At 48.6% G+C, this 25506-nt stretch overlaps 1 protein-coding gene across 2 annotated transcripts in view; it reads left to right on the plus strand.

Annotated features, from left to right (window-relative positions):
• SLC2A9 (solute carrier family 2 member 9) overlaps positions 1-25506 on the plus strand; it is a 255656-nt gene that overhangs the window by 64273 nt on the left and 165877 nt on the right. For both annotated transcript variants that reach the window (XM_047855181.1, XM_047855182.1), the window contains exons 4-5: positions 3207-3367; positions 19571-19695. In XM_047855181.1, coding sequence (XP_047711137.1) covers positions 3207-3367; positions 19571-19695 — 286 coding nt within the window. The remainder of the gene's footprint in view (positions 1-3206; positions 3368-19570; positions 19696-25506) is intronic.

The following is a 25506-nucleotide window of genomic DNA, read 5'->3' on the forward strand; positions in this document are numbered from 1 at the left end:
CAGATTCCCTCTGTAAAGACCCTTGTAGCAGGATTCTCGCTCAGATAGATAGTCGGGGCACCGAAGCTTTTCTTTCCAGGAAGCAACTTCATTCGTGCGGGCACCGCTCCGTTGGGTTCGTACGGAAGACCTGAACGCCACGTGGTGTAGTTTCTTATATATTTTTTACTTCCTTGTCTCCCATATATGGTAATACACAAACATGTCCTCTGATTAAATGGCCTCATGTTACACGGTCATTAGGGATGTTGTCACGTGGGTGTACAGTCAGGCTGCCTTGAGCGTTTTTTCTTTTCTTTCCTTGGGAGGGGACCCTACCACACCTTGTCTCCAAATACCTCACATCCTGAGGTCCTGGGGGTTAGGGCTTCCACTTATGAACGGGGGGCGGGGGGCATGTCACAATTCAACCAGTAACACCGGGAAGAGTGTAGATATCACATGGGAAGAGAATAGATATCACATAGGGATAGGATGCTTCCCTCATCTCCTGCCATCAGCCCATTTGCCTAGGCCAGAAACCTTGCGGTCTTCTCCGTTCCTCTTAGGTGTGTCTAGAACCCTCCCTCCCAGGATCTGGGGCCAGTCCCCAGTTGGTCTTGTCCATCCTACTCTCAAAACATATCTCGGATCCACCCCCTTCTCTCCATCACTGCTGGGTCCAGGCCACTGAGCTCTTGGGACTGTTGCTGTGCCTCTCAACACAGGGCCAGCTTCCTCCCTAGCTTCCTTCTAGGTCCCTCGCGACTCTGAAGCAGAGCAGTCCGCTGAAAATGTAAACCACTCTGTGTCCTCGCCTCACTTAAAACCCTCCAATAGCTTCCCATTCCACTCGGGGCAACACACACACACACACACACACACACACACACACACACACACAAAGTCCAGGCAACAAGCAAACTGATTACCATGACCTCTAAGATCCCATATGACCTGCCCTTTCCTGCCCCTCCAACTCCAGGCAGCCCTTCCTTCCCTTCCTCATCCCATTCCACCCCCACTGGCCTCTTTTCAGTTCTATGGACTTTCTTCTTTTTTTTTTTTAATTTTTTTTTTCAACGTTTATTTATTTTTGGGACAGAGAGAGACAGAGCATGAATGGGGGAGGGGCAGAGAGAGAGGGAGACACAGAATCGGAAACAGGCTCCAGGCTCTGAGCCATCAGCCCAGAGCCCGACGCGGGGCTCGAACTCCCGGACCGCGAGATCGTGACCTGGCTGAAGTCGGACACTTAACCGACTGCGCCACCCAGGCGCCCCTCTATGGACTTTCTTCTGCCATGCCCTCCTGGCTTTTCCCTCTGCCTGGAATACTTTACCACCTTAAAAAAAAAAGTTTTAGATTGGTGGAATGCATTATGCTTAAAAAGAGTATATAAGATGCGCACGTATGCATTGCACACACACACACATACACACACAGAGTTTAGAGGATGATTATAAATCTAGCACCCAGCTAAGAATAAGATTAAGAATAGAAGATCCTGCCAGATGCCCCTCCCAGATTATCTCTTCACCCCGCCCCCAGGAGTGACCACTGACCTGACATTTGCAACAATTATTTCTTTGTTTTCCTTTGTATTTTATAATCTATATGTAATTCCCCCCAAAACGTTTATATTTTGTATATTTTTGGATAGAAATATGGTGTCATACTGTACATACTATTTTGTTTCTGGCTTATTTTGTTCAATGTTGTATTTTGTGAGGTTTAACTGTGTTTGCACGTCGCTGTAGTTCGTTTGTGTTTGTGGCCGTGGGGTTTCATATGATGATTCTTCCACGATTTGTTTATCCATTCTGCTGGTGGGCATCGGTTGTTTCCCGTTTGGGGCTATTATAAGCAATGCTACGTGGACATTTGGGTAGATATGTCCTCGGGCAGGTGGGAAAGAGTTTTTTGGAGGAACTTTCTAGAAATGGATTTGCTGGGTTGTAGGTTAGGGGCATCTTCAACTTTGCTAGATGATGCCAAACTATTTTCCAAGATGGTAGTCTAATCTCAACACAGTGCATGAGAGCCTACTGCTGATCACTACTTGGTTTTACCAGACCTGGTAGAGTTGAGCTTCCTGGGGATTGTGTGAGCTTTGCCCAAGCCCTGGGCACTGCTCCAAACTCTTGCGTGACCCTCCCGACAGCCCTGAGACATCAGTGTCATCATTCCCATTTTGTAGATGAGGGAGCCAAGGTCCAGCTGGCTTAAATCATTAGTACTTTGTTGGCTTAAATCATTAGTACTTTGTTGTGCTGGGATTCATGCTGTGGTCTGTGTGTCGCGAACCTGTGTTTATTCTGCAGTGACGTATGCTGGCTCTGGTGTCTGGTATCAGTGGATAGCTATGAACATCTTGGGGATGGAACTCCTTGAGGAGCTTAGTGCCATGACCCCAGTCTTTGGTGCACATCAGAATCACCCCGTCACCATCTGAAACCCTCCAAATCACAAAAGACAATGATGGGGATCTAGAGAATGCAAAATAGTGTCCTGTTGGGGTTTTAATTTGCATTTGCCTGTTGACTAATGACATTGAGCATCATATGATTAACTTACTGGTCATTTGAATCTTCTCTGAGTCAGTTCAAGTCTTTTGCTCAATTAATTGGGTTGTTTGTCATATTGACTTGTTAGAGTTCTCTGTGTGTTGTGGATGTAAGTCCTTTATAGTTTATGTGTTGCAAATATGTTATCTCAGCCTGTGGCTTGCCTTTTCATTTTTTTTCCGAAGTATCCTTTGAAGAATAAAACACTTTAATTTAGATGAAACCCAAATGAGCATTTTGTTTTTCTTTTGTGGTGTTTTTTTTGCATCCTGTATCTTCGTCTACCTCAAAGGCAAAGATTTCCTCTTATCTCAGATATGTGTGTTGTTAACACACTTCCCAGTTGGTTCTGCTGTGCACCAAAGTGGGAGAAGCCCAGGTGTAATCAGTTACTCTAGGTTTGGGGTCAGATTTGAGTTTGGCTTTCAGATTTGCCACTTACTGAGCAAGTCACTTTGTCTCTCTGAGCTTCAGTGTCCCTCTCTGCAAAACGAGGTTAAAAGTAGGACCCCTCCACACAATTTGTTGGAAAGGTTCAATGAAATAAAGCTCAAACAGAACTTAGCAACGTGCCTCGCATGCACAAAATGCTCTGTAAAAGCTGTGTTCGTTTGTAACGAGCAGCAGAATGGAATAACACGTTTCGTTGTTTGTTTTCAGTACATCAAGTCCTTCTACAATGAATCGTGGGAAAGAAGGCACGGACATCCAATAGACCAAGACACTCTGACCCTGCTCTGGTCTGTGACGGTGTCCATATTCGCCATTGGTGGACTCGTGGGGACGTTACTGGTGAAGCTGATCGGAAAGGTTATTGGGAGGTTAGTGGGACATCTCTGCTTGGGGATCCCCTCTGTAATGTTCACAATATGTATCAAAGTCAGGATCCCAGAAGGCAACAGAACTCCGCTCAGACAGTCCCGCTGGAGAGATTTTAATGCCAGGAGAGGAAGGGGAGGAAATAGGGCACCTGAGGCCAAGGAGAAGCGAAGCCACGGACAATGGGCCGAGTTGTGGAGGGCTATGTGGACTGGGCTGCATCCGACTGTATTGTCCAAACAGGGAGGGGGGAGGGGGGAAATACCCTGGCTTCTCTCTCCTTACACCCTCCAACCCACTGTCAGTGCCTCTCATTGGTCAAACCCAGGTAGAAGCCAGAAACACCAGGAGCCTTTTGGGGGCAGTCCAGGAGGACCAGGTCCCAGGGCTCGGAGCAGGACAGGAAGGGAGGAAATGGATCTGGCCGCTGGAGGAAATGGATCTGGCCGCCGGAGCAAGTGGAGAAGAGCCTTAGAGTGTCTTAGAGACTCTTCCACGTATGTCCATATAGATCTGCTTTTCAAAACGTGGGAGCTCAGACAGTGTTTTCTTACGGGTCTGAATGATAACTTATTAAGCCAGTCTCCTATGGATAGACATTTAGGTTATTTCAAATCTTTCATATTACAAATACAGGATGGTAGGTGTCAAGCAGTTCATGTTGAGATTTCCCATCTGGGCCCTCTCGGGTCAGATCCACTTTACCTCCTGAGCTTCGTGCCTCGCTCATTTCTGTCCTGTGAAGAGTTCTCTGAGATCAGATTGATTTATCAAGAAACCTCCCCAAATGTTTTCTCTGTATCTTCGCTTGTGACTTCTTGGGAGATACGGAGGTGTTAGTGCAGAAGTAGAATCTGCAGCATTCATGTCTGAACTTGACTCACGAGTGTTCCACTTTCTAGTGCCTTTGGCCAAGTCGTTTGATGTATTTGAACCTCAATTTTCTCCTCTGTAAGACGCAGGAAATGTTACAGGGACTAGAGAAAACGAATGGGGGCAGAATAGCACATCAGCAGGAACTCAGGAAGTAGAAGCTATTATTATTTACCGTATTACTTACTTACCATCCTTCTCCTCATTATCCAGACACCCATATACTTACCCATACATAGTAAGTGCTCAACACATCTCCATGTTGCATTGACCTGAATTGGAAAGGACCCAGAAAATCTTTCCACTCCTCAGGGCTCTAGAAACCCTACTTAAAAAGGTGCCCCCCCCCCCCCCCACCGCCCTGCTTCCTTTACACTTGGCCTCACATCTGCTCCAAGGAGTAAGTTAGAACTGATGCTATTTCGGAGCCGACTTTCACAAGGCTGGGGCAGGAAGCCATCCTGAAAACACGCATGTGGCGCTCAGGAAAGTCTGTGGTATCCGGTGAGGCAGGGGAGGTGCTGATACTTTCCTTGTGCCCAAGGCCACTTCCAGGTGGTAACGAATGGGAACTCCGTACTCCAGAGAAGTACGGCGACGGCAGAGTGGAGTGAGGGCTGCCATTTTCTGTGGTCCCCCAATGTTCCGGGCGCTCCCACATGCACCCTCATTCCATTTCTCCACTCTCTGGGGTCTTGGATGGGGGATGGATTGAGAGCTTACACAGAGCTCGAGCTCAGGTTGGAACCAGCTCCACCACGTCATGATCCTTCCATCATGCCGAGCAGATCTGAGTAGGGGCATGCTGGCAGTGGCTCTGTAAGTCCATGACTGTTTGACCACAGGTCAGTGACTGGCTGGCCCCCGGATTGGCATCAATGGCCAGGGTCCGTGAGGCACTGTTGCTAAGCCCCTGGGCCAAGCCAGTTTCTAATGCCAGTCCTCTTGTCTATTCTAGTTAGATGGAGTCAGCCCCGGCCCCAGGATTTGTGGCCTGTGACATATACCTGCCTTTTATCTGGCCATGGCACTGACACCCCAAGGCTGCCCCATAAGAAGGCTCTGAACCCAGGCAGACGGTACAGGGAAGTCCACACTGTAGCCGGGGTCAGAGTGCCGTGGCTCCACAAGTCCTGACTCCCCAACTTGCCAGTGTGTCACGTGGGACTTTGCCACCTCACCTCTCAGCCAACACCTCTCCCACACGTACAATGCAGGCAGTGGAAGTGGCTTTGCAGCTCTTGACGGCGTGGTGCAAAAAAAAAAAAAGCAGAAGGAATGGAAAAGAGACGTGTTTGACAGATACTCCTTTTCTAAGAGAAGGAAGGGTTTTAGGCCGGAGAGAGATTCCATCAAAAGGTGTTGGTCCGTGTGCCCCGGGCAGCTGCCGGTTCCCTTTTTCATCATTGTGGGAAGAAAGGTTGAGCCGGGATGAAGCCTCAGCTTGAATGGGAACTCCGTAGGGAGGACAAGGAGCAAACACCGAGAATCTACCCCCGTTTCTTCACCTCCTGCTACGTATCTGTGCTCGACCTACCAACCTCGTTTACGTCCACAGCTCCGTATTGTTGTCCCTGGTCCACAAGCCATGAATCCGAGGCCCTGAGAGGCCTCGTGGCTCGCCCGAGGTGACAAAGAATGAGGTTGATCCGAAACTCAGACCGGAGCCTGTGCTTTTCCCATCACATGGTGTCTGTTGAAACCTTTTCTTGATGCTTCATTAATTGTCTCTGGGAGGCCGCTGGGGAGAAAGAAGAGGCTGGCTTAATGTGCACGGCTGGGGTGGGGTCTGATGAGAGGGCTCACACACATGACTATGGGGGGAATTTGGGTGGAGTTGAGGGTCCTCAGAGTCAGGCGGGTCTGGTCACCAGCAGGTCCAGCAGGGGGCTGACCCTCGCTAGGCCATGACGAACTCGACTGTGGTTTGGGAGAGGGATGAGGATGGGGGAGCACGAGGGGCCAGGAGTGGTCTCTGGAGATGAGGCACCCCCATTATCTAGTCTCAGGGGAGCAGGTTCCTTGTCTCCTCGAGCCTCTGGCTTGGAGAATTCTGGTTGACTCCCTCCCCTCATTTGGGGTCATCCCTCCTCTTCTTACATGGCTCTAGTGACAGAACCCTCCTTCCCTCATGAGACAGGACGGTGACCATGTTGGTGCATGGATGCCAGCTAGAGGACCCGTGATGCTCCTGGCTCATGGGGCCACGTATGAGTTACTCAAATTCTCCAAGCTTTGCTTAGTTGGTGACAAGATGAAGATAAGGCAGTGGCCTGTTGGAGGGTTGTGAAAATGAAATGAGAGTGTTCCTCTCTGTGGTTGACACGGAGTCAGCACCTATCCTACGTTGGCCAGCGTCCCTGTTGTCCCTGTCCCCATCCTCATCCTCATGAGCTCTTCTTGAGACGTGTCACCCCATTACTCGACAGAACTGGCCGTGATTATGTTCTAGTCGCACACCTACTGGGTGCCAAGCACTGTTTTGGCACTTGGGCACCAGCAGCAAACGGCATGGCCCGAGCCTGCTGCCTGCCTGTGAACAATGTATCGTGCACGACATCGTGGCGGTTGGAAGCACGGTGGAGGGGTGGACGGGTAGTGGAGGGACAAGAGGAGGCAGTTTGAAATCTGTGGAGCTCGGATAAGCACGCTCACCCGAGGGGGCAGCTCTGAGGGTTGCAGGAGAGCCTGTTTACAAAATGGGTCCTGTCACTCATGCCTGTGACGGGGACTCAAGCCAAACTGGCTTAGGGCCAGAGGGAGCTAATTGGCTGACATAACTGGAATGTAACTCAGCCGAATCCACCTGTCTGTCTTCTCTGTCTCTCAGCTCTGCCTTACTCTGTGTTGGCTTCATGCGCAGGCTGCCTCTTCCTGTGTGGGGGCAAGATGCCCCCAGCAGCTCAGGGTGACCCTGTTCCCGCTTGGCATCCCCAGAACACACTTCTCCTTCCAGTAGTTCTAGCCAAGTCCCAGGCCTGAGTCTTATTTACTTGTGTGAGGTCGCATACCCTTGGGGCTTCTCGACCAGGGGCAATTTTGCCCCAGCAGGGGACGTTTAAAGACAGTATCTGGAGGCGTTCCTGGTTGTCACTGCTAGGGGGTGCTGCTAGCATCTAGTAGGGGCCAAAGAGGCTGTGAAACATGCTACAATGCCCACGACAGCCCCCACCACAAAGAATTTTGTGGCCGCAAGTGTTAATAGAGCCCAATGTGCGAAATCCTGGTGATTAGTGCACTTTAAAGGTACTGTATCATGTGCCCGTTCCTGGAGCCACAGTGGGGTGGGGATGGGACACAGAGTGCAGGCAGGAATGTTTCTTGGAGGAAATCCTACCAGAAGAAGGAGGGTGGGTGTTTTTTTATTTTATTTTTTATTTGAGAGAGCACGCACGCGCCAATGGGAGAGGGACAGAGGGAGAAAGAGAATCTTAGGCTCTACGCTCAGTGCAGAGTCCAATGCAGGGCTCCATCCCACAACCCTGGGATGGTGACCTGAGCTGAAATCAAGTCAGAGTCAGACGCTCAGCTGACCGAGCCACCCAGGTGCCCCAGAGGGATGGGTATTGAACGAGTAGTACATCATGCCAGGCAAATAGCAGGTTCTCAAAAGTGCTATTTTTCTTTTCTTTTTCTACTTCAATATTTTGAAATCTGTGTTTATTTTCTAAAAGTTGGAAGGAACGTAAGCTCTCTAGGTGCCTGCTGAAGGAGCCCGCAATGCATATGGCAAACCTTTACTAGGCTTGAACAATAGAAATCTCTCCTCTCACAACTGGGGAGGCCGGAAGTCCAAGATCAAGACGGCAGGGGATGGCAGGGGAGGGTTGTTCCTGAGTCCATTCTCCTTGGCTTATAGGTGGCTTTCTTCTCACTGTGTCCTCACACGGCCTTTGTCCTTATGGGAGAGCAGGCCTGGTGTCTTTTCTTTCTGTCTGTTCCCGTTGGATGAGGGCCCCGCCCTTACAACCTCATTTAACCATAATCTCCTCTTTGAATGCCCTGTCTCCAAATATAGTCACCTTGGGGGTTAGGGCTTCAGCTGAGGAATTGGAACATAGTTCAGTGCATAGTAGAACGCTTACACTGGTCGCTGACCTCCTCCTCTTTCAGGCTGGAATTGCCTTAGGAAGGTGAGTTCCCCAGAAGCAGAGCCTATGAGGGAGCTTGGGATACATACGTTTTGTTGAGGGAAGGCTCTTCAGGAGTTCCCTTGACGGCGATGCAAGCAGAAGAGAGAAAAGGGGAAGAGAGCCAAGCCAGGCCGTGCTCTCAGGGCATGAATCCTACCCCGGAGGGATCCCATCTGGGCAGGGGGGCCGCATTCTCTTCCCACCACTCTCCAGCCATTGGCTGCAGGCTGCTCTGGGGGAGGGGGTTATCTTCTTGGGTGGCCCTTCTGGAGAAGAGCCAACCAGGAGCCTTGCTTGAGCAGCCACATGTACAAAGTGGGTGATGGAGGAGAGAGCTGAGGGACAGAGGGGTACCTGCCGGGACTCCTGATCCCCCACCCCCATTCTGCCAGCTTTGGAGCCTTGCCTAGCACCGTGAGGGTGCCAAGGATTCTGGGAGAAGGAAGCTGTCTTGGGGTTCGTGCCAGAAGGTAGGAAGAGGGTGTGGTGGATGTAGACTTCAGGAAGGCAGAGTTCCAACGTCTCAGAGAGTCTGCCAACCCCAAACACGCAGCAGCTTTGGTACGAGCTGTTTCTGCACGATCTGTTTGTTGTGTTACAGATGCATGAGCTGGAAATTATGGTTGAAAGTCAACAAGTTGTCACTCCTGCCCCACACTGCCCAACACACATCTATTAGAGCCAAATAGTGGCCTCCCCTGGGCCCACGTCAGACCTTCTGTTTCCCTCTCTTACATCACTTAGCATTTTGTGCTGTAACCACTTACTGACATTTCTGTCTCTTCCCTGAGGGGAGTTCCTTGCGGGGAAGCTCCTTGAAGCTCCTTGATGCAAGAACCACACGTACATGTGAGCGCCAGCACCTGGCACAGAAGCTTGTGCACACTAGGCAAGCAAGCTTGTTGGACAGATGGAAGGGTCGATGGAGGAATGCCTGATGCTTGAAGGTTTTCTACCGTAACTTCCCAAAGTGGCCGTTTCTCTCCCGCTTGCGTACTTCCATTCACTCGTGCGTTTATTTTCCCAACAAATATTTCTGGAGCACCTGCTGTGTGCCAGGCACTTAAGGGTGAACAAAGTGGACAGAGACAGCTCTCTGGCAGAGGGAACAGCAGCTGTAAAGGCCCTGAGGGACGACTGGGCTTGGCTTCTTGGAAGATAAGACAGGATGTCAGCGTGGCCGGGGCCACGTCAGTGAGTAGAAAATGAAGCTAGAAAGAGGTCACTGAGCTTGGATCCAGAGGGCCTTGTGGGGCAGGGTTGGGACTTGGGCTTTTCTCTAAGGTGGGAAGTTACTGGTGTGTTGTAAGACCTGGCCCGATTTGCAGCCTGAAAGGGCTTCTGTTATCAGTGGATCTGGGCAGGTTACAGCATCTTGCGCTGATAGGGTGAGGTGACCTGGTTTGCACCAGGTTTGTGACAAGACACAGTGAGCGGTAGTGGCGGTTTTAGGAGTTTTGGACATATTTTAGAAGTAGAAAAAACAGGCCTTAGAGATGTATCGTAATGTGGGTGGGTGAGGGACAGAAATAAAAAATTATGCTAACGTTTTCTGGCCTGAGCAACGGCAAGAAAACTGTGGTGTCGTGGTGTTGTGGGTTTTTTATTTTTGTTTATGTTGTTGTTTTTTCTGAGGTAGGAAGTCTTTGGGAAGAATAGGGTGGGTTTTTTTTTAATGTTTATTTCCTTTGGGGGGGGGCAGAGAGAGAGAGGGAGACACAGAATCTGAAGCAGGCTCCAGGCTCTGAGCTGTCAGCACAGAGCCTGAAGCGGGGCTTGAACTCACGAATGGTGAGATCATGACGTGAGCCAAAGTCGGACGCTTAACTGACTGAGCCACCCAGGCGCCCCAGGAAGAGGATTTGGGGAGGAAGGAGGCCAATGTTATGAATTCGGTTTTGGGTATGTTAACCTTGAATTGTCTGTAAGACTCCCTCGTGAAGAGGTGAAGCAGGCAGTTGGATATATGGGTCTAGCACTCGGAGGAGAGCTCAGAGCTTGGATGTAAGTCTAGATGTCATCAGTACATAGGTGAAACTTGAAGCCAGGACACAAGACGAGATCACCTGGGAAGTGTATAGAGGCCAAAGAAATAGGCTCAAGGGCTGAGGCCGGGAGCCCTCCCGTCTTGAGAGGGTTGGGAAGATGGTAAGGATCAGCCAGTGAGGTAGGAGCAGACTCACCACTCAGAGCTGGAAAGCAATGAAGGAGGGAAGTGGTGATCACCTGTGTTCAAACGGAGACAAGGCCCGAGAGTTGGTGGATTTAGCAATGTGGAGATCTCTGGTTACCTGACAGGAGCTGTTTCAAGGGCACAGTGGGGGAGACAGCTACTGGAAGGGGCTTAAGAGAGAAGAATAACTGGAGACAGTGAGTGTAGATGGGTGTACCTGGGTGTAGTTTTCCTTTTAACAGCATGGTAATGAGATGTTCCAGCAGAGAGGGGAAAACTGGTGGGCAGGGGCCAGAGATGAAACTTGCTGCAGCAACATTCTTGTGCAGGTAGGAGCGGGGTGGGGAACTGGTCGGTGATTGGAGGGATTGGCCTCAGGTGGGAGCACGACAGCATGTCCTCAGGAAAATGAGGGAAGACAGTGTGTGGGCACAGAAGCAGGGAGGTCGATGCATGTGGAGGGAACACGTGAATTCCTCTCCAGATTGCTTCTGCTTTCTCAGTGGAGTAGAAAGCAAGGTCATCAGCTGAGAAAGAGGATAAGGGGATTTGAAGACAGAGAAGTCGTATGAAATAGTCCTCGAGGAGAGCAGGACATTGAACAAACCAGGGAACTATAGAATGGTTGCCTGGAGACCCCAAAGCCCACTTGAGATTGGTGGTCATGAATTTCAAGTGACACCAGTCAATGTAGTTCGGGTTTTTCTCCAGCCAAGCTGAGCTCTGTGGTGCATGTGTGAGGCAGGTCAGGATCTAACCAGGGTTGGGGTTTGCCAGGCACATATGATGAAGGCAGGTGGGTCAGTGGGTCAAGGAGTTGAGGATGTGATGGCTATTTAAAATGATGGACCATGGAATTCAGGCGGAGTAAGCAGGAATGGACAGACATGAGGAAGGTGATGATTGGTGGAAACAAGGTACGATCTCGGTTTATAGGCCAAGCTAGACTTAAGGAATTGTTGGAAGGCTGGGTGATGGAAGCCGTATCTCCAGAGGTTCCCCAGTTCACTAATCCCTTACAGAAGTACTTTCTAAATTCCCTGTATCTTCCACCACTTGGTCGTGTGTGATCGAGTTAAAGCATGACACAGCGGAAGCTCTCACATTTCTCCTGAGCCTTCTCGTGTCTAGGCTCAGGATGCTGAGTCCCTTTGACCATTTCTCCAGTGACGTGCTCTCCACTCTCCTCATCACCTTATCACTCGTCCTCGTGTTTGGCCCCTTTTGCCAAGAGCTGATAATCTTCTGGGTTGCCCACGCACATTCTGCAATATGGGAAAGCTCAGAACAATGAGTGCGCTGTCCCAGGTGGGGTTCAGGGGTCACTGGAGTTCTGTGCTCAGAAATGGCGTGTCCCTGGTCTCCCTTGTTTTTGTTGCCATGTTCATCCCCGGGGAAAAAAATGGAAACACAGTCGTTAAAATCCACGTCTCTGAACCCCAGTGAGTCAGCTTTGCAAATTATTTGCGAGTAAGGTTTCCGTCCTCACCGGGACACTGTCAGGCTGGGGGTTATTTTGGGAAGGAATACATTAATATGATGTACTTGCTTAGAGGGTGTGCAGCCCTGTTTGCAAATGTTCCAAGTCAGACCTGAATGGGATTTTAACATTCTCTGCATGGCACAAAATACACCATCGCATCCAGTGCAGGACCTCAGGCCAAAGCACTTAGGGGCACCCTTAACTCTTTCTCTGTACCTCTGTCCAATCCAAATGCAAAGCCATCAACTGTCTTCAAAACACACGGGGCTCTGACCACGTCTCGCCACCTCCACTGCTCCCGTCCTGGCGCGAATTACTATTGGCACTTGCCTGGTGTCCGCTGCAGGAGCTTCCCAGCCAGTCTCCCTGTTTCTGCACTTATTTCCTCAGCTCACGGTCGACACAGAAGTCTGCGCGATCTTGTTAATATGTTACTCAGGTCATGGCACCCCTCTCCTTAGAATCGTCCGGTGGCTGCCCATCTCTCTCCAGGGGGGAACCCAAGTTGCCATGGTGGCTCCTACAAGACCCTTACTAGCTCCCCCTCCAGTCTCTCTGCCCTCACTCCTATTTGCTTTCCTGTCCTCCTCTGCTTCCAGCTGTGCTGGCCTCACTGGTGTACCTGAAAATAACCCATGTCTGACTGTTAGTACCTCCCTGCCAAGATTGCTGCTCTCTGATATCTGTATGGCTGGTCTGTATTCCTTCTTCAAGTCTGTGCTTAGATATCACCTTCCCAGATGTCTCCCTGAGTAAAATTCCTCCCCTCTCCTGTATTAGTTTTCTCTACAGCCTTTGTCTTTTACTTGTTTATTGAGAACATGAAGAGTAGGGACTGGGTCATGGTGGCAGCTATATGCCAGAACTTAGAATGGTGTTCAGCACTCAGTCCACACTTAGACGTTGTGTTGAGTGCATGAATGTCAGTTGAACGAGTGAACATCTGTTGAAAGAATGAATGACTGTGAGTAAATATAGCAGCCGCCATTGTGGGGAGCTTAGTATCAGGGTGACTGGAATGCTAAACCTCCCATTTCATAGTATGTGAACTTGACCAAGTACTCAAGTTCTAGATCTATTTCCTCACGTGGGACATGGGGTAGCAAGATTACCTAATGCATAGGGTGTCCAGTGAGTATAAAGTACTTAAAATAGTGCCTGAGACATAGTAAGTACCCAGTGAATGTTAGCTGTCACCATGGATTGGTTTTCAGTTTACTGAGGCTCCAAATAAGTTCTAGGTGCCATCCTAAGCACTTTGCGTAAATCATCTGATTCTTACAGGAGACTTAGAAGGTAGACATTGTTACATCCATTTCACAGGGGTGGAAACCAAGGCTCAGGGAGGGTAGGAAACCCGCCCACAGTTGTTCAGTTAGCATGTGGCTGAACTGTCCAAGCAGGAATAGTATTGGAGGTGGATTCAGGAGAACAGCGTGTGTCCTGCCCACAGACCTAGAAGCTAAAGTAAGACTCAGAACAGGCCAGAGCTGGGCCACATGGAGGAAACCCGGCTCAACATCTAGAATTTACTCCTTCATTTATGCAACAAATTTGAATGGGGCACCTGCCTGTACCAGCAACTGGCTTAGTGCCTGGGGCTACAGTGACAAGATAAAAATCTCTGCACGCATGGAGCTTATAATCCGGTAGGGGCACATGCCAACATAAACACAAATAAATATGTAAGCTAAACTCCCGTGTTGTGGGGGCTGCAAAGAAAATAGAAAGGGTGATAAGATTGTGGGGGATGGGCTCTGCAGCTGGGGGAGTAGTCACATCAGATAGTGTCAGAGGTGGCATTTCAGTCACTTCAGTGAGATAAGACGAATGGATCGAGGGGCACCCATGACACGGGTCGTGAGTCAGGAAGCTGCCCGGCACACCCAAGAGATGGCGGGAAGCCTCGTGAGCACAAAGGCACGAGTATCGGACGGTGTGGCCAAGGCCATGTCATGCAAGGTTGTTTAGGCCCTGGCGAGCGGTTTGTCCCAAGCGCAGTGGGAAGGTTTTAGGTAAGGGGAAGTGTGTCGGTGTTTGCTTTGCAAGGATCACTCTGGCTGTTCTGTGGACCCTGAATCCTACAGGAGGGCAAGAGTGGAAACAGGAGCCACCTAAGCCATCCTGCGTCCGTCTGAGTGTGAGATGGTGGTGGCCTGCCCCTCTGCCGGACTGTGGACCAGAAACGGAAGAAGCGCTCTGCTCAGGGATATACTCTGGAAGCAGCGTAGGCGGGACTCAGCGATGCAGGCAGGAAGGAAAATAAGAGATGTAATTATTATTCCCCTATTTTTGGTCTAAGCCCCTAGGAAGGTGGAGGTTTTATTTACTCAGATGGGGAAGACTGTGGAAAGAGGGGTTTGGATGCATTTGTGGGGGGCGGTTAGCAGTGGGGATGCATGAGTTCTATTTTTTTTTAATGTTTATTTGTTTTGGGGAGAGAGACAGAATGCAAGTGGGGGAGGGGCAGAGAGAGAGGGAGACACAGAATCTGAAGCAGCCTCCAGGCTCTGGGCTGTCAGCACAGAGCCCGACGCAGGGCTCGAACCTATGAACTGTGAGATAATGACCTGAGCCAAAGTCAGATGCTGAACTGACTGAGCCACCCAGGTACCCCAAGAGTTTATTTCATTTCATTTCATTTCATTTCATTTCATTTCATTTCATTTCATTTCATTTCATTTCATCTCATTTCATTTTAAAGTTTATGTATTTATTTTGAGAGAGAGAGAATGTGCACGCATGCACCAGGGATTGAGGAAGGGCAGAGAGAGAGAGGGATGAGAGAATCCCAAGCAGATTCCACACAGCGCAGAGCCTGATGTGGGGCTGGAATTCACAACCCTGAGATCATGACCTGAGCCGAAATCAAGAGTCAGCTGCTCAACCAACTAAGCCACGCAGGTGCCCCAAGAGTTCTATTTTAAAGATACATGGCTTCAGATGCCTGCAGGACATGCAAGTGAAAATGTCTAGGAGGTAGTGTGGCATGTAAGTCTGGATTGAGATGAGTCCAGGCCAGAGATACAGTTGGGATTGTCATCAACTAAGGTCACAGCTGGGTGAAGTCACCCAAGGAGGGAGTGGAGAGAGAGGACAGACCAGGCTTGACACTGAGAAGGGGAGGCTGGTAGGCAGAAAACAGGAGAGGGCGTGATCCCTGATGTCCCGGAGAAGACTGTGTTTCCAGAAAGAGCCCGTGGCTGTCCATATCACATGCTGCTGGGAGGCTGTACCGGGGGTGGGGGGTGGGGTGGGGGTGCAGAACTGTCAGTGGTGTTTGTTGAGGCGCGTGATCCTGATCGTCTTCACAAAGGCAGTCTCCGGAGCGGTGGCAATGATCCAATCAGAGAGGGACAAGGACAGAAGGGAAGGCAAACAGACGGTAGTCTTCAGGGAGTTTCACTCTAAAGGGGAAGCGGAGATAAGGGGCAGTGGCTGCAGAGGGCTGAGGGTCAAGGGAGACCATAGTCTGCTGTGTTCGCTCGGAAATGATGGAGTAGTTAAGGGATGGATTCTTCTAGGTGGCGGACAGCCAGGGTGCAGGAGACTGATGCCTCTCACCCCCCAGGGTGGCTTTAGCCAAATGCAGGTGGGCTGGTGAACTTGGTGCGGTGGGGGGGTGGGGGTGGAGCAGGGTGGGGAGTGAGGTGGTCCCCACCTGTGACACCTCCACCTCTTCCTCTGTGAATTGCCCAGCTCGTGAATGCTGCCAGCTACAGGTGTGAAAGATGAAGTGAATGACACGAGATGATTTATGTAAAAGCCATGCTCTTTCTAGATTCTTCTAAAGGTCTCTTGTGGAGTCTGTGTCGAGGATTGGGATTCTCTAGGGGTGGACCCAAGAGTCTCTCTTCTTATGTGATGTCGTTGAATCTGATGAGCAGCTATAGCCTTGAGAACCACTGAGTAATGCCAGTATTAGTGCCATGAATATCATTACCATCACTCTAGCATCAAGGGCCCAGTTTAACTGGAGTAGGAGCCCAGGGGTCGGGTCTGCTTCCTGGTCAAGCCCTTTATTTCTCCCTGTCTACAGGTCATGGAACATGCTGTCTTGTCCAACATCCAAGAACCCCCTGAGTCTGGCCAGCCTAGCATTCCTGTCCCGCTTCCCCTCTCTCGACAACCTCTTCACATCCTTGACTTACACTGGACTCTACACCCACAAGATTTGGGCCGTGAGGTCTCAAGGAGTAGAACTGGGGTCAGAGATGGACCTACAGGGAGAACGTTTTGACTTGTTGGGAGAAATCACTTGTCACACACAAGCCACTACCACACCTGGGATGGAAGGCAGAGACAGCGTTGCCAGGGCCCCCAAGCCAGGCCCGCTCCGCGGAAGGGGGCAGGTTGCTGGCACCACAGGGAGAAGGCTGGGGCCAAGGAGCAGACGCACCTGCCAAAGTGGGAGTGGGACCATAGGGAGATGCCCAGCCTCTCCTCTTCCCCACAGAAGACAACATCAGACCTCTCATTGGCCAGTCCTGCCAGGGAGCTGGGAAGGAAGGGAGCCTGGGAAATGTAGTTCTAGTTCCCTTTGCAACAACAGAACAGAGAAAGGGTCCCGGGGTAGCCAGGCAAATGACACACAGTCCCCACTTATACACTCTGAGACCCGATATCTTTACTTCTAATTGATTTCTGTGTGACAGTTTATTCTTCTGTGTCCCTAACTAGGTTTTAAAGCCCCTAAGGGTGAGGATGGGGATTGACTTACTCCCTGTGGCAAACCCTGTGTCTTACGCTCACTACGTGTTTGCTGAACAGACACGCCAGTGAAAGCCCTCGCCCCCGTGAGGGCACAGGTCTTTTCACCACTGCCCTGCTTCCTTCCTAAGTCAGACCCTCAGAGGACTGAGGGAAGGGCCGTGAGCACTGCGCACACACGGGCCACCAGAGTACTCTCATTGTGCTCTGAAGCCTCGCTGATAGCAAAATTAGTGCCCTTGGGTTCGTCTTCTTGAATCCTGAGACTGCGACCTTCTGTATCACAATAAGGGAGGTCAGGGGCGCCTGAGTGGCTCAGACGGTTAAGCGTCTGACTTCAGCTCAGGTCATGATCTCGCGGTTTGTGGGCTCGAGCCCCATGTCGAGTTCTATGCTGACATTGCAGAGGCTGGAGCCTGCTTCAGATTCTGTGTCTCTGTCTCTCTGCCCCTTCCCTACTTGTGCTCTGTCTCTCTTTCTCTCTCAAAAGTAAATAAACCTTAAAAAAAAAAAAAGAATGAGGGAGGTCAGCCTAGATTGGAATTTCTGTTTTAAGTCTTGGCTAAATCATAATTTTCCCCTCATGGCATCCACTTAAATTAACTTTTTGACAGTGAGATTGTATTTATGTTTTGAATAAATAATACATTCGTATGGCATAACTTTTAAAAGGACCAAACGAATGTAAAGTAGAAGGCTTCCATTGTATTTCTCTCCCCCAGCCAATCAGAACCCCTTCCTGGGGGCAACCTGTGATACCAGTTTTTTTGTGTACCTTTTCCAAGGTTTGTGTCTGTTTTTGCATGCATGTGCATGTGCGTGCGTACACACACACACACACACACACACACACACACATTCCTTTATCACACAAATTGTTGCATATTCTATGCAAAGTTCTGTACCTTGTTCTTTACACTTGACAATATATCTTGGAGATCTTCCTGTATCAGAATATAGAAAGCTACTTCTGTTTTAATGTCTATGTAATGTACCATTACATAGATGTATCATAATTTGTTTAAATAAGGGAGACCTGGGCTTTTTCAGTTCACATTATAGAAGATGTTGAACCAGTCTTTGTGCCATCATGAAAGTGTGATTAGCTTTGGGATTCTCCAAGAAGATGTAGGCAGGCGGAAAAAGTTTAATGGAAAGTTTGAGATAAATAAGAAATAGTGGAAAGAGCCCCAGCCTGGAGTTTAAGGCGTCTAACTCCCAAAAGTAATAACAAAGTCCCCTTTCAAGTCTCTAGCTTCTTCCAATTTACAAAACAATTTAATATTTGTTAACTCATTGATTTGTTAGGGAAAAAATATCCTGTGAGAAGCTATGATTTTTTTTCCAGCTCTTAACTCACTAGTTTTATGGCCTAAATTTCTAATTTGTGTATATCCTGGTTAACTTATCTATAGAATAAGGATAATGAAGTATCTACCTCATAGGGTCATTTTGAGCAGGACATGAGCTACTCCTGTAAAGTGCTTAGAACAGGGTTTATCATAGAGCAAGAATTTAGTAAGTGTGAGCTATTATCATTCTGTAAATGAGTAAAGGAAAACACAGAGCAATAAATAAAGTAGAGTCACCTAGCTCATAAAAGTACAACTGGTGCAGGGACCCAGGTCTCCAGGCCCCAAACAAGTCATGATTCTCAACCATGAGGTCTTAGAGACATGTTACCAGAACAGTGACAGCAGTCCTGGCACAGAGCAGCTATAGGAATAATTGCCATAGGAATTTGACTGACCTTGTTCAAGAGAAATTAGTTCAACCTCACACTTAGGGCTGTAATTTATCAAATCGAAGATGTCATCGTGTATAAGAAGCATTGTTACACGAAATTCAGAGAAGGAAGGATGGAAGGAAGGAAAGAAGGAAGGAAGAGAGAGGGATAGGGAGAAAGAAAGGAAGGAAAGGGAGGGAGGGAGGAAGGAAGGAAGGAAAGAAGGAAGGAAGGAAGGGGGAGAAAGAAAAAGGGAAAGGCTGCTAATTAAAGCTATAGGACACTGTGCTGGTTTTCAGACTGTGGTCTCTCAGCTCCAGACTTACCCTCGATGCTCTGCCCTGTGATGCAGGGGCTGGGACCTGCATGTCTCATCTGCCCTTTGATAAGAGGCACACAAGAGCCACACTAGAGGAGGAGGGGCAAGGGGCTTGGTCCTGTTTGGCTGAATTTCCTGCTAGTCCCAGCAGGAGTCTAGTTCCCAGCCTTTGTCTACACCTCAGAACACTGTGCCCCTCAGAAGAACAGCCCCAATGGGCCAGTGCCCACCCTTGAAGATAAGCCAGGTCTTGAGGGCCCTTCTTCCAAGCCCCCAAAGTGTCAGCACCACATGGGTAGCACCCCGTCTTCAGAGATCCCCCTTTTGACATCTGAGTTCCCCAATACCTGCTTAACCAACTCCCTATGTTAAATTCTCTCTGCTAAAATCACTAGAGTGGTTTCCATTTTCATGCTTGAACTCTGACTCAAGGATTATAAGGCACATCTTGACTTTAGAAATGTTAAGTGAAGGTCTTAGAGTTGATGAAATACAGTATTGCATCAGGGAATTCGTGAAATGTGACACTGCCTTTGAAGGTGACCTAATTAGCCTTAGTGGTGAACCCAGGAGGGGGAAGTGCCTTGCTCAGGGTCATACAGCCAAAGGTGGCAGTAGGGATCAGTGGGGTTCTGGGCCCTGTTTCTGACCCTTAGGTCAATGTTCTTTCCACTGTGCCTGAATCTCACTCTGCTGACCCTTCTGAAGGGCGTGACCCCTGCTCCTGGGATGGATAGGTCAACATCCTCACGGTGGGCCTCCTCATCAAACCACTCCTTTTTTTCCAGGAAGCACACTCTGCTGGTCAACAATGGGTTTGCGATATCTGCTGCACTGCTCATGGCCTGTTCTCTCCAGGCAGGAGCCTTTGAAATGCTCATCGTGGGACGCTTCATCATGGGCGTGGATGGAGGTAAGCCTTAACCGTTACTGCAAGAGGCAGTAATGCGTGCCTCGGGGGTGCTTCGAAATGTGAGTGGTGTTTGGAGCTGTCACAGGACTGGGCTCCTACTAGTGTTGAGTTGCCAGGGACCAAAGATGCAGAAAGTCTGCATGAAGGGGACAGTCCCATGAGATGAACCACTCATGAGGCTCTAGCAGGCTAATTGAGAAACACTGCCTGGTAGAAACCCGAGTCAACTCCAAAGACCTGGATGGTTTTCAGTACGTCATGCCTTTTGCTTTGTCATCTTCACTGTAAAATTCATATTCTGAGATTGTCTGTGGTTTCCAGGGGATTTTTAATGAGGGTTGTGTTTCCTGTCCGGACTCTGACTTATTCATTCCTTCATGTATTCACTGAGTATTTGTGGAGCCCCTGCTGTGCCTGGCATTCTTCTCCATGCCGGGGACACAGTGGTGAGTGAAATGCCCCAGTCCCTACCCTTGCAGCTTACATTCTAGTGGGTGGACAGACACATAATTAGATACATAAGGTAGGTAGTGGCAAGCCCTAGGAGAGAAATGAAGCAGGGCAGGAGGAGAGTGGGGACTATTTTAGGTAGGGCAGTCAGGGAGGACTGCTCAGAGGAGGAAACACATGAGCAAAGACCAGCATGAACCAAGAGTGAGGACCCAGTAAATGTCAGGGGAATGGGGTTCCTGGCCAAGAGAACAGTGCACTGGCCCTGTGGTGGAGTCGTGCTTGGAGAGTGAGGAGGCCAGCAGGGCTGGAGCTTGGTGAGTGGGAGGAGAGTTGTAGATGAGGTTGAAGAGGGGCCGCTCAGATCACGTAGGGCATTGTAGGATTTGTGCCGAGGGTGATGTGACATGAGCTGGTCGTTTTTTCCGTAAGATTCCTCCTGCTTCTGTATAGAGAAGAGTGGAATCGGGGAGCCAGTTGTCCAAGGGGAAGAGCTGTGGTGGGGTGAGATGGCGGCCGCGAGGCTGCGAGGTGCAGCCGGCTGCTGGCTGTGGGCTGTGAGAGCGGGGGCCTCCAAATATATTATATTAGTAAAACCAGCTGACCGGCCAACCGACCAACCAACCTTGCTTTCTTTCTAAATACTGTGAGTGTGGAAGGTAATACTTTCAGGCATTTGTGGGAAGCTTGCAAGCTTTTGGATTAGAAATCTCTGCCTTTGCTCTGAGGTCTGCTGCTTACCGATCACTGACTCTGACAAGGTGCTTAATGGCCTTGGTTTCCCCATTTGTAAAACAGAAATAACACCTGCTTTGAAGGGCTGTCACAAGACTGACAGGACGCCATATACACATATAAAATCTGCCAAACTTGTGAGCTCATTAAAGGCTCATTCCCTTCCTTGCTGATTCTTGCAGGCTGCAGGCCCCAGGCTTTGGGAGTGAGCTGAACAACAAACGTGCCTCAGGCAGAGGTGAGCAGGAGAGTGAGGGCCTGAGGAAGGTCAGGGGGCGAGACTTCCCACCCCTCCCCTGCGCTGCTGGTGGGAAATACTCAGGATCAGTAATAACCCAGACTCAGGGTGAAATTACTCCTCTGTCTTGGTATTCAGGTAGAAAGACATGGCTCTAGAAAATGTTCATTGGTAAGAATAATGCCTGGCTTTACGTGGTGTCTCACAGTTAACCAGTGATGGTTAACTGGGTTGTTGTGCTCTGATCTAATGCTGAAGGACTGTTACGTTGTTGTCATTTTACCTGGAGGACACTGAGGCTCAGACACATGTGATTGTAGCATGGTTAAGGCTGAGGGCTATGGGTTTGCACTGTCTGGGTTCTCCCACTCACCTAGCTTATTTCATGGCTTTGAATCACTTAGATTTTGCTACCAAAAATAAAATATAAAAAACTGAAACATAAGGGCTTAAAGCAGTAATTTTTTTAAATGTTAATTTTTGAGAGCGACAGAGCATGAGTGGGGGAGGGGGGGGAGAGAGAGAGAGAGAGAGAGAGAGAGAGAGAGAGACAGACAGAATCCAAAGCAGGCTCCAGGCTCCGAGCTGTCAGCACAGAGCCTGACGTGGGGCTCGAACTCATGAACCATGAGATCATGACCTGAGCTGAAGTTGGACGCTTAACCCACTGAGCCACCCAGGCGCCCCAGCAGTAATGGTTTTGGCTGACTTTGTAAGTCTATGGGCTGGTGGGGCAGTTCTGATCCGGGCCAGCTCTGCGGCTCTCCTCTGGGCTCTCTCGAGCGCTGTGGGGCGACTTCAGATGGCCTCACTCGCCTGTTTGGTTGTCGGCAGCTGAGTTGGGGCCGCAGGGGCCAGCTCGTCTCTGCTCCACAGGGTCTCTTCCCAGGGGATCCTCAGAGTTCCAGAGAGTGGCAACCGGGCAGGACCCGCCGTGCAAGCGCTTGTGGCACGTCTGTCGGGGTCCCCTCGGCCAGGCCGAGTCTCATGACCAGGCGCACAGTCCGTGTCAGAAGGACCTAAGCCCCCGAGGATGCAGACTCAAGGACTGTGAAGAGCAGCCTTCTGCTCGCTGTCTTAGCCTCTGAGTCTTCATCGCGAGGCCCCGCAGGTGGGCGCGTGAAAACGAACCAAGAGGCTGCGTGGGTGGCGCTTCGTACGTTCCAGGCATCTCGTGCCTTCGCCCAGCTCTGAGAATGGTGACGGCATCGTTGCCCTTAGTGCTGCCATTGTTTTTATTCTCAGTGAATAAGGTGTAGATCCCAGATTTGGACCGAGATGTCTGGTTTCACAGGCCTGATGAGAAAGGCCAGGTGAGGTGCAGCATGAGGGACCTTCCCCCGCGGAGGGCGTCTCTGGCAGGTTTAGATTTTATCCATCACCCTCTCCCAGTTGTCTTCCTCTCCAGCTATTCTGGGGGAGGCCACACTTACTACACATAGTTAGCTGCTCTCTGAATTTCCTTAACTAAGAAAAAGCCGGATTTGAAGAGCGATGCCATTTTTACAAGGCCACGTATTCAAGACACGTGTCTGTTAGACCCCTTTTCTGAGGAGCTTTTCAAAAAGAAGCAGAAGACAAAAAGTAAGAACAAGGAGGGGAGAAAAAATCAGACCCTCTGACTTCTGGAGAATAGCCTGTTGGAGCTGGCCCACGATGTGGAAGCTTCAGGTCATTTATGCTCACCAAGCCCTCTCAAAGCAGAGACGGGGACCTGCTTTTGAGCAGGCATTTGAGGTGAGGCAGTTGGTCAGGAAGAAAGGAAAATTGCTGGGCAGGAGATGAGTGGACTGTCTGGCTTGTAATACCTAATTTAAAGCCGAGTGATGAGCCTAGAGGCTTTGCAGAGGCTGTGCTGCTCAAGACGGGTTTGCGGGCAGTATTTGGAACCACAGCAGAAACCCACGATGCCTTCCTGAAGTGTCCTTTCTCTAAAAAGCTTGGCCAATAAACAAACAAACAAACAAACAAACAAACACATTTTTACATTGAAAATGTTTGTGTTTGTGGAAGATTGTGTTGGACAGGTTCCTGCCAAGCCCTCCCAGTGCTGCCCACACTCCTAGGGGTGCAAGCCTGTGTCCATGCATTAGGAGCTCTCTGATGCGCCCCCCTGCTGCATTACGAGCTCTCTGGTGGACAAATATGAACAGTAGCATTTAGAGAAGCATATGACATGGAAAGAATATCAAATCAGGGTCAAGGAAGTGACTTTAAGTTCTGGTTCTACCATTGACTTGCCAGCTGACCTTGGGACCATCATTTCACCTCTCTGGACCCCAGTAATGTCATCTAGAAAATAAGGAGGAGTGGACTCTGGTGGCTGAGGTTTCTACCAACTCTACAAAAAAATCTGCTTTGGCTCCTTTTGTACTCACCTTAGACCTACTATCTTGAATAGTCTCTTGAAACTTCTGGACCTCGCATGCCACACGGAGCTATATCGTTTACTCATTAAACAACATCAGACAATAGGAGATTGTGAAGTAAGAGCATATGTTATGATTGGAGTCCAATTTTAACATGACAGAGAGCATGTAAGGTGTTCTGAAGGATGGATTCTGGTCCCAGCCCTGCTACCTACCATCTGGGTGACCTCAGACAGACTTCTCTATCCCTCTATCCCTGTCCTCACATGTACAGTACAGATAACAGCATAGCTACCAGACGATGTTCAGGTACCATACGGGGGGGTGTGTGCATGTCTGTGTGTGCGTGCCTGTGTGAAGAGAAGAAGACAGAAAAATTAAAATACACAACTAAAATAGCATATAAATCAGGAAGGCAGTACATGAAATTGGAGTGTATTAAATTCTTTGCATTGTCTGGGAAATACTAAATGTACTCCTTTATATTAGATTTCACTAAGACACAGATTCATGAAATGACCTCTAGAGCAATAATTTAAAGAAGAGAAAATAACATAACAATCAAATGACTTAAAAATACTTAATCCTAAAGAAGGCAAGAGAGGAGAGAAAACCAAATATAGGAGAGTGCCATATAGAACAGCAAATGGTAAGATGTTATATTTAAACACAAGAATAACACTAAATAGACTCAGTACTCCAATTAAAAGATAAAAATGGTGGGGCGCCTAGGTGGCTCAGTCGGTTGAGCGTCCGACTTCGGCTCAGGTCATGATCTCGCAGTCTGTGAGTTCAAGCCCGGTGTCAGGCTCTGTACTGACAGCTCGGAGCCTGGAACCTGCTTCCAATTCAGTGTCTGCCCCTCTCGCTCTGCCCCTCCCCTGCTCATGCTCTCTCTCTCTCTCAAAAATAAATAAACATTAAAAAAAAATTTTTTTTAAAAGATAAAAATGGTTACACTGGATAAATCAAATACCTGTGTATATGCTGTTTGTATCTTAGATGTAAAGACATAGGAAGATTGAAAATAAAATAATATAAAAAGCAATCCCAGGCAAACCCAAGCCCGTAAATATGGTTCGGCAGTACTGATAAGAGCCTAAGTAGATCTGAAGGCAACAAAAATTACTAAAGACAATGAGAGAGGTTTCATGATGATGAAGCATTCAGTTTGCCAGGAATGTAATAATTCTAAATTTGATATGCACTTAATAAAAAGCATCAAAATGTATAAACTGAAAGTGAGTATAAGCTAAAAGTTAGCCAGACTGAAATGAGAAATACTGTCTCAGCCATTGATAAAACGAGTGGACAGAAACATCAGTAGTAGCTAGAATGTTTGAATGACACAGTTAACAAATATGAGCTAATCAACATGTTAACATTAAACTTTAGAACTGTTAAACACACGTTTCTTTTTAGCTTTCATGGGCCATTTACAAAAATCAACCATATGATGAGCCATAAAGCAAGTCTCAACACATTTAAAAGGATTAATATTAGACTATGTTCTCTGACCACAGCAGAATTAAGTTAGAAGCTAATTACAAAAGTATAAGTAGAAAATCTTCACAGGTTTGGGAACTAAGATGTAAGTGACATACACTCCAAGTAATGAACGTGTATTTCTGAGTAACCAGAGGGACAAAAAGAAATCACAATGGAAATTTTTAAATAGTTTGGATTAAATGATAATGAAAATACTACACAAGACATCTCAAAATTTGTGGACTACAGCTACAGCCATACTTCGAGTAAAATTTATAACCTCAAATGCAAAAGGCTAAAAATCAGTGATCTAAATTTCCATCTCAAGAAGTTGGAAAGGGAATTTTCATTGGAGTGCATCAGCAAGATCAAAGTGAGTTCTATAAAAGATTAATAACATTGCTAAACCCTTGTGAGACTATTTATAAAAAGAGAAGGAATTAATAACTAATATTAGGGTTTAAATGGCCAGCTCCTGAAGCATTAGAGAGATAAGAATATATTGTGATGTGATATATTTGAAAACTTAAA

This window comes from Prionailurus viverrinus, chromosome B1 (assembly GCF_022837055.1).
Source record: "Prionailurus viverrinus isolate Anna chromosome B1, UM_Priviv_1.0, whole genome shotgun sequence".
In the NCBI taxonomy this organism is placed as follows: domain Eukaryota; kingdom Metazoa; phylum Chordata; class Mammalia; order Carnivora; family Felidae; genus Prionailurus; species Prionailurus viverrinus.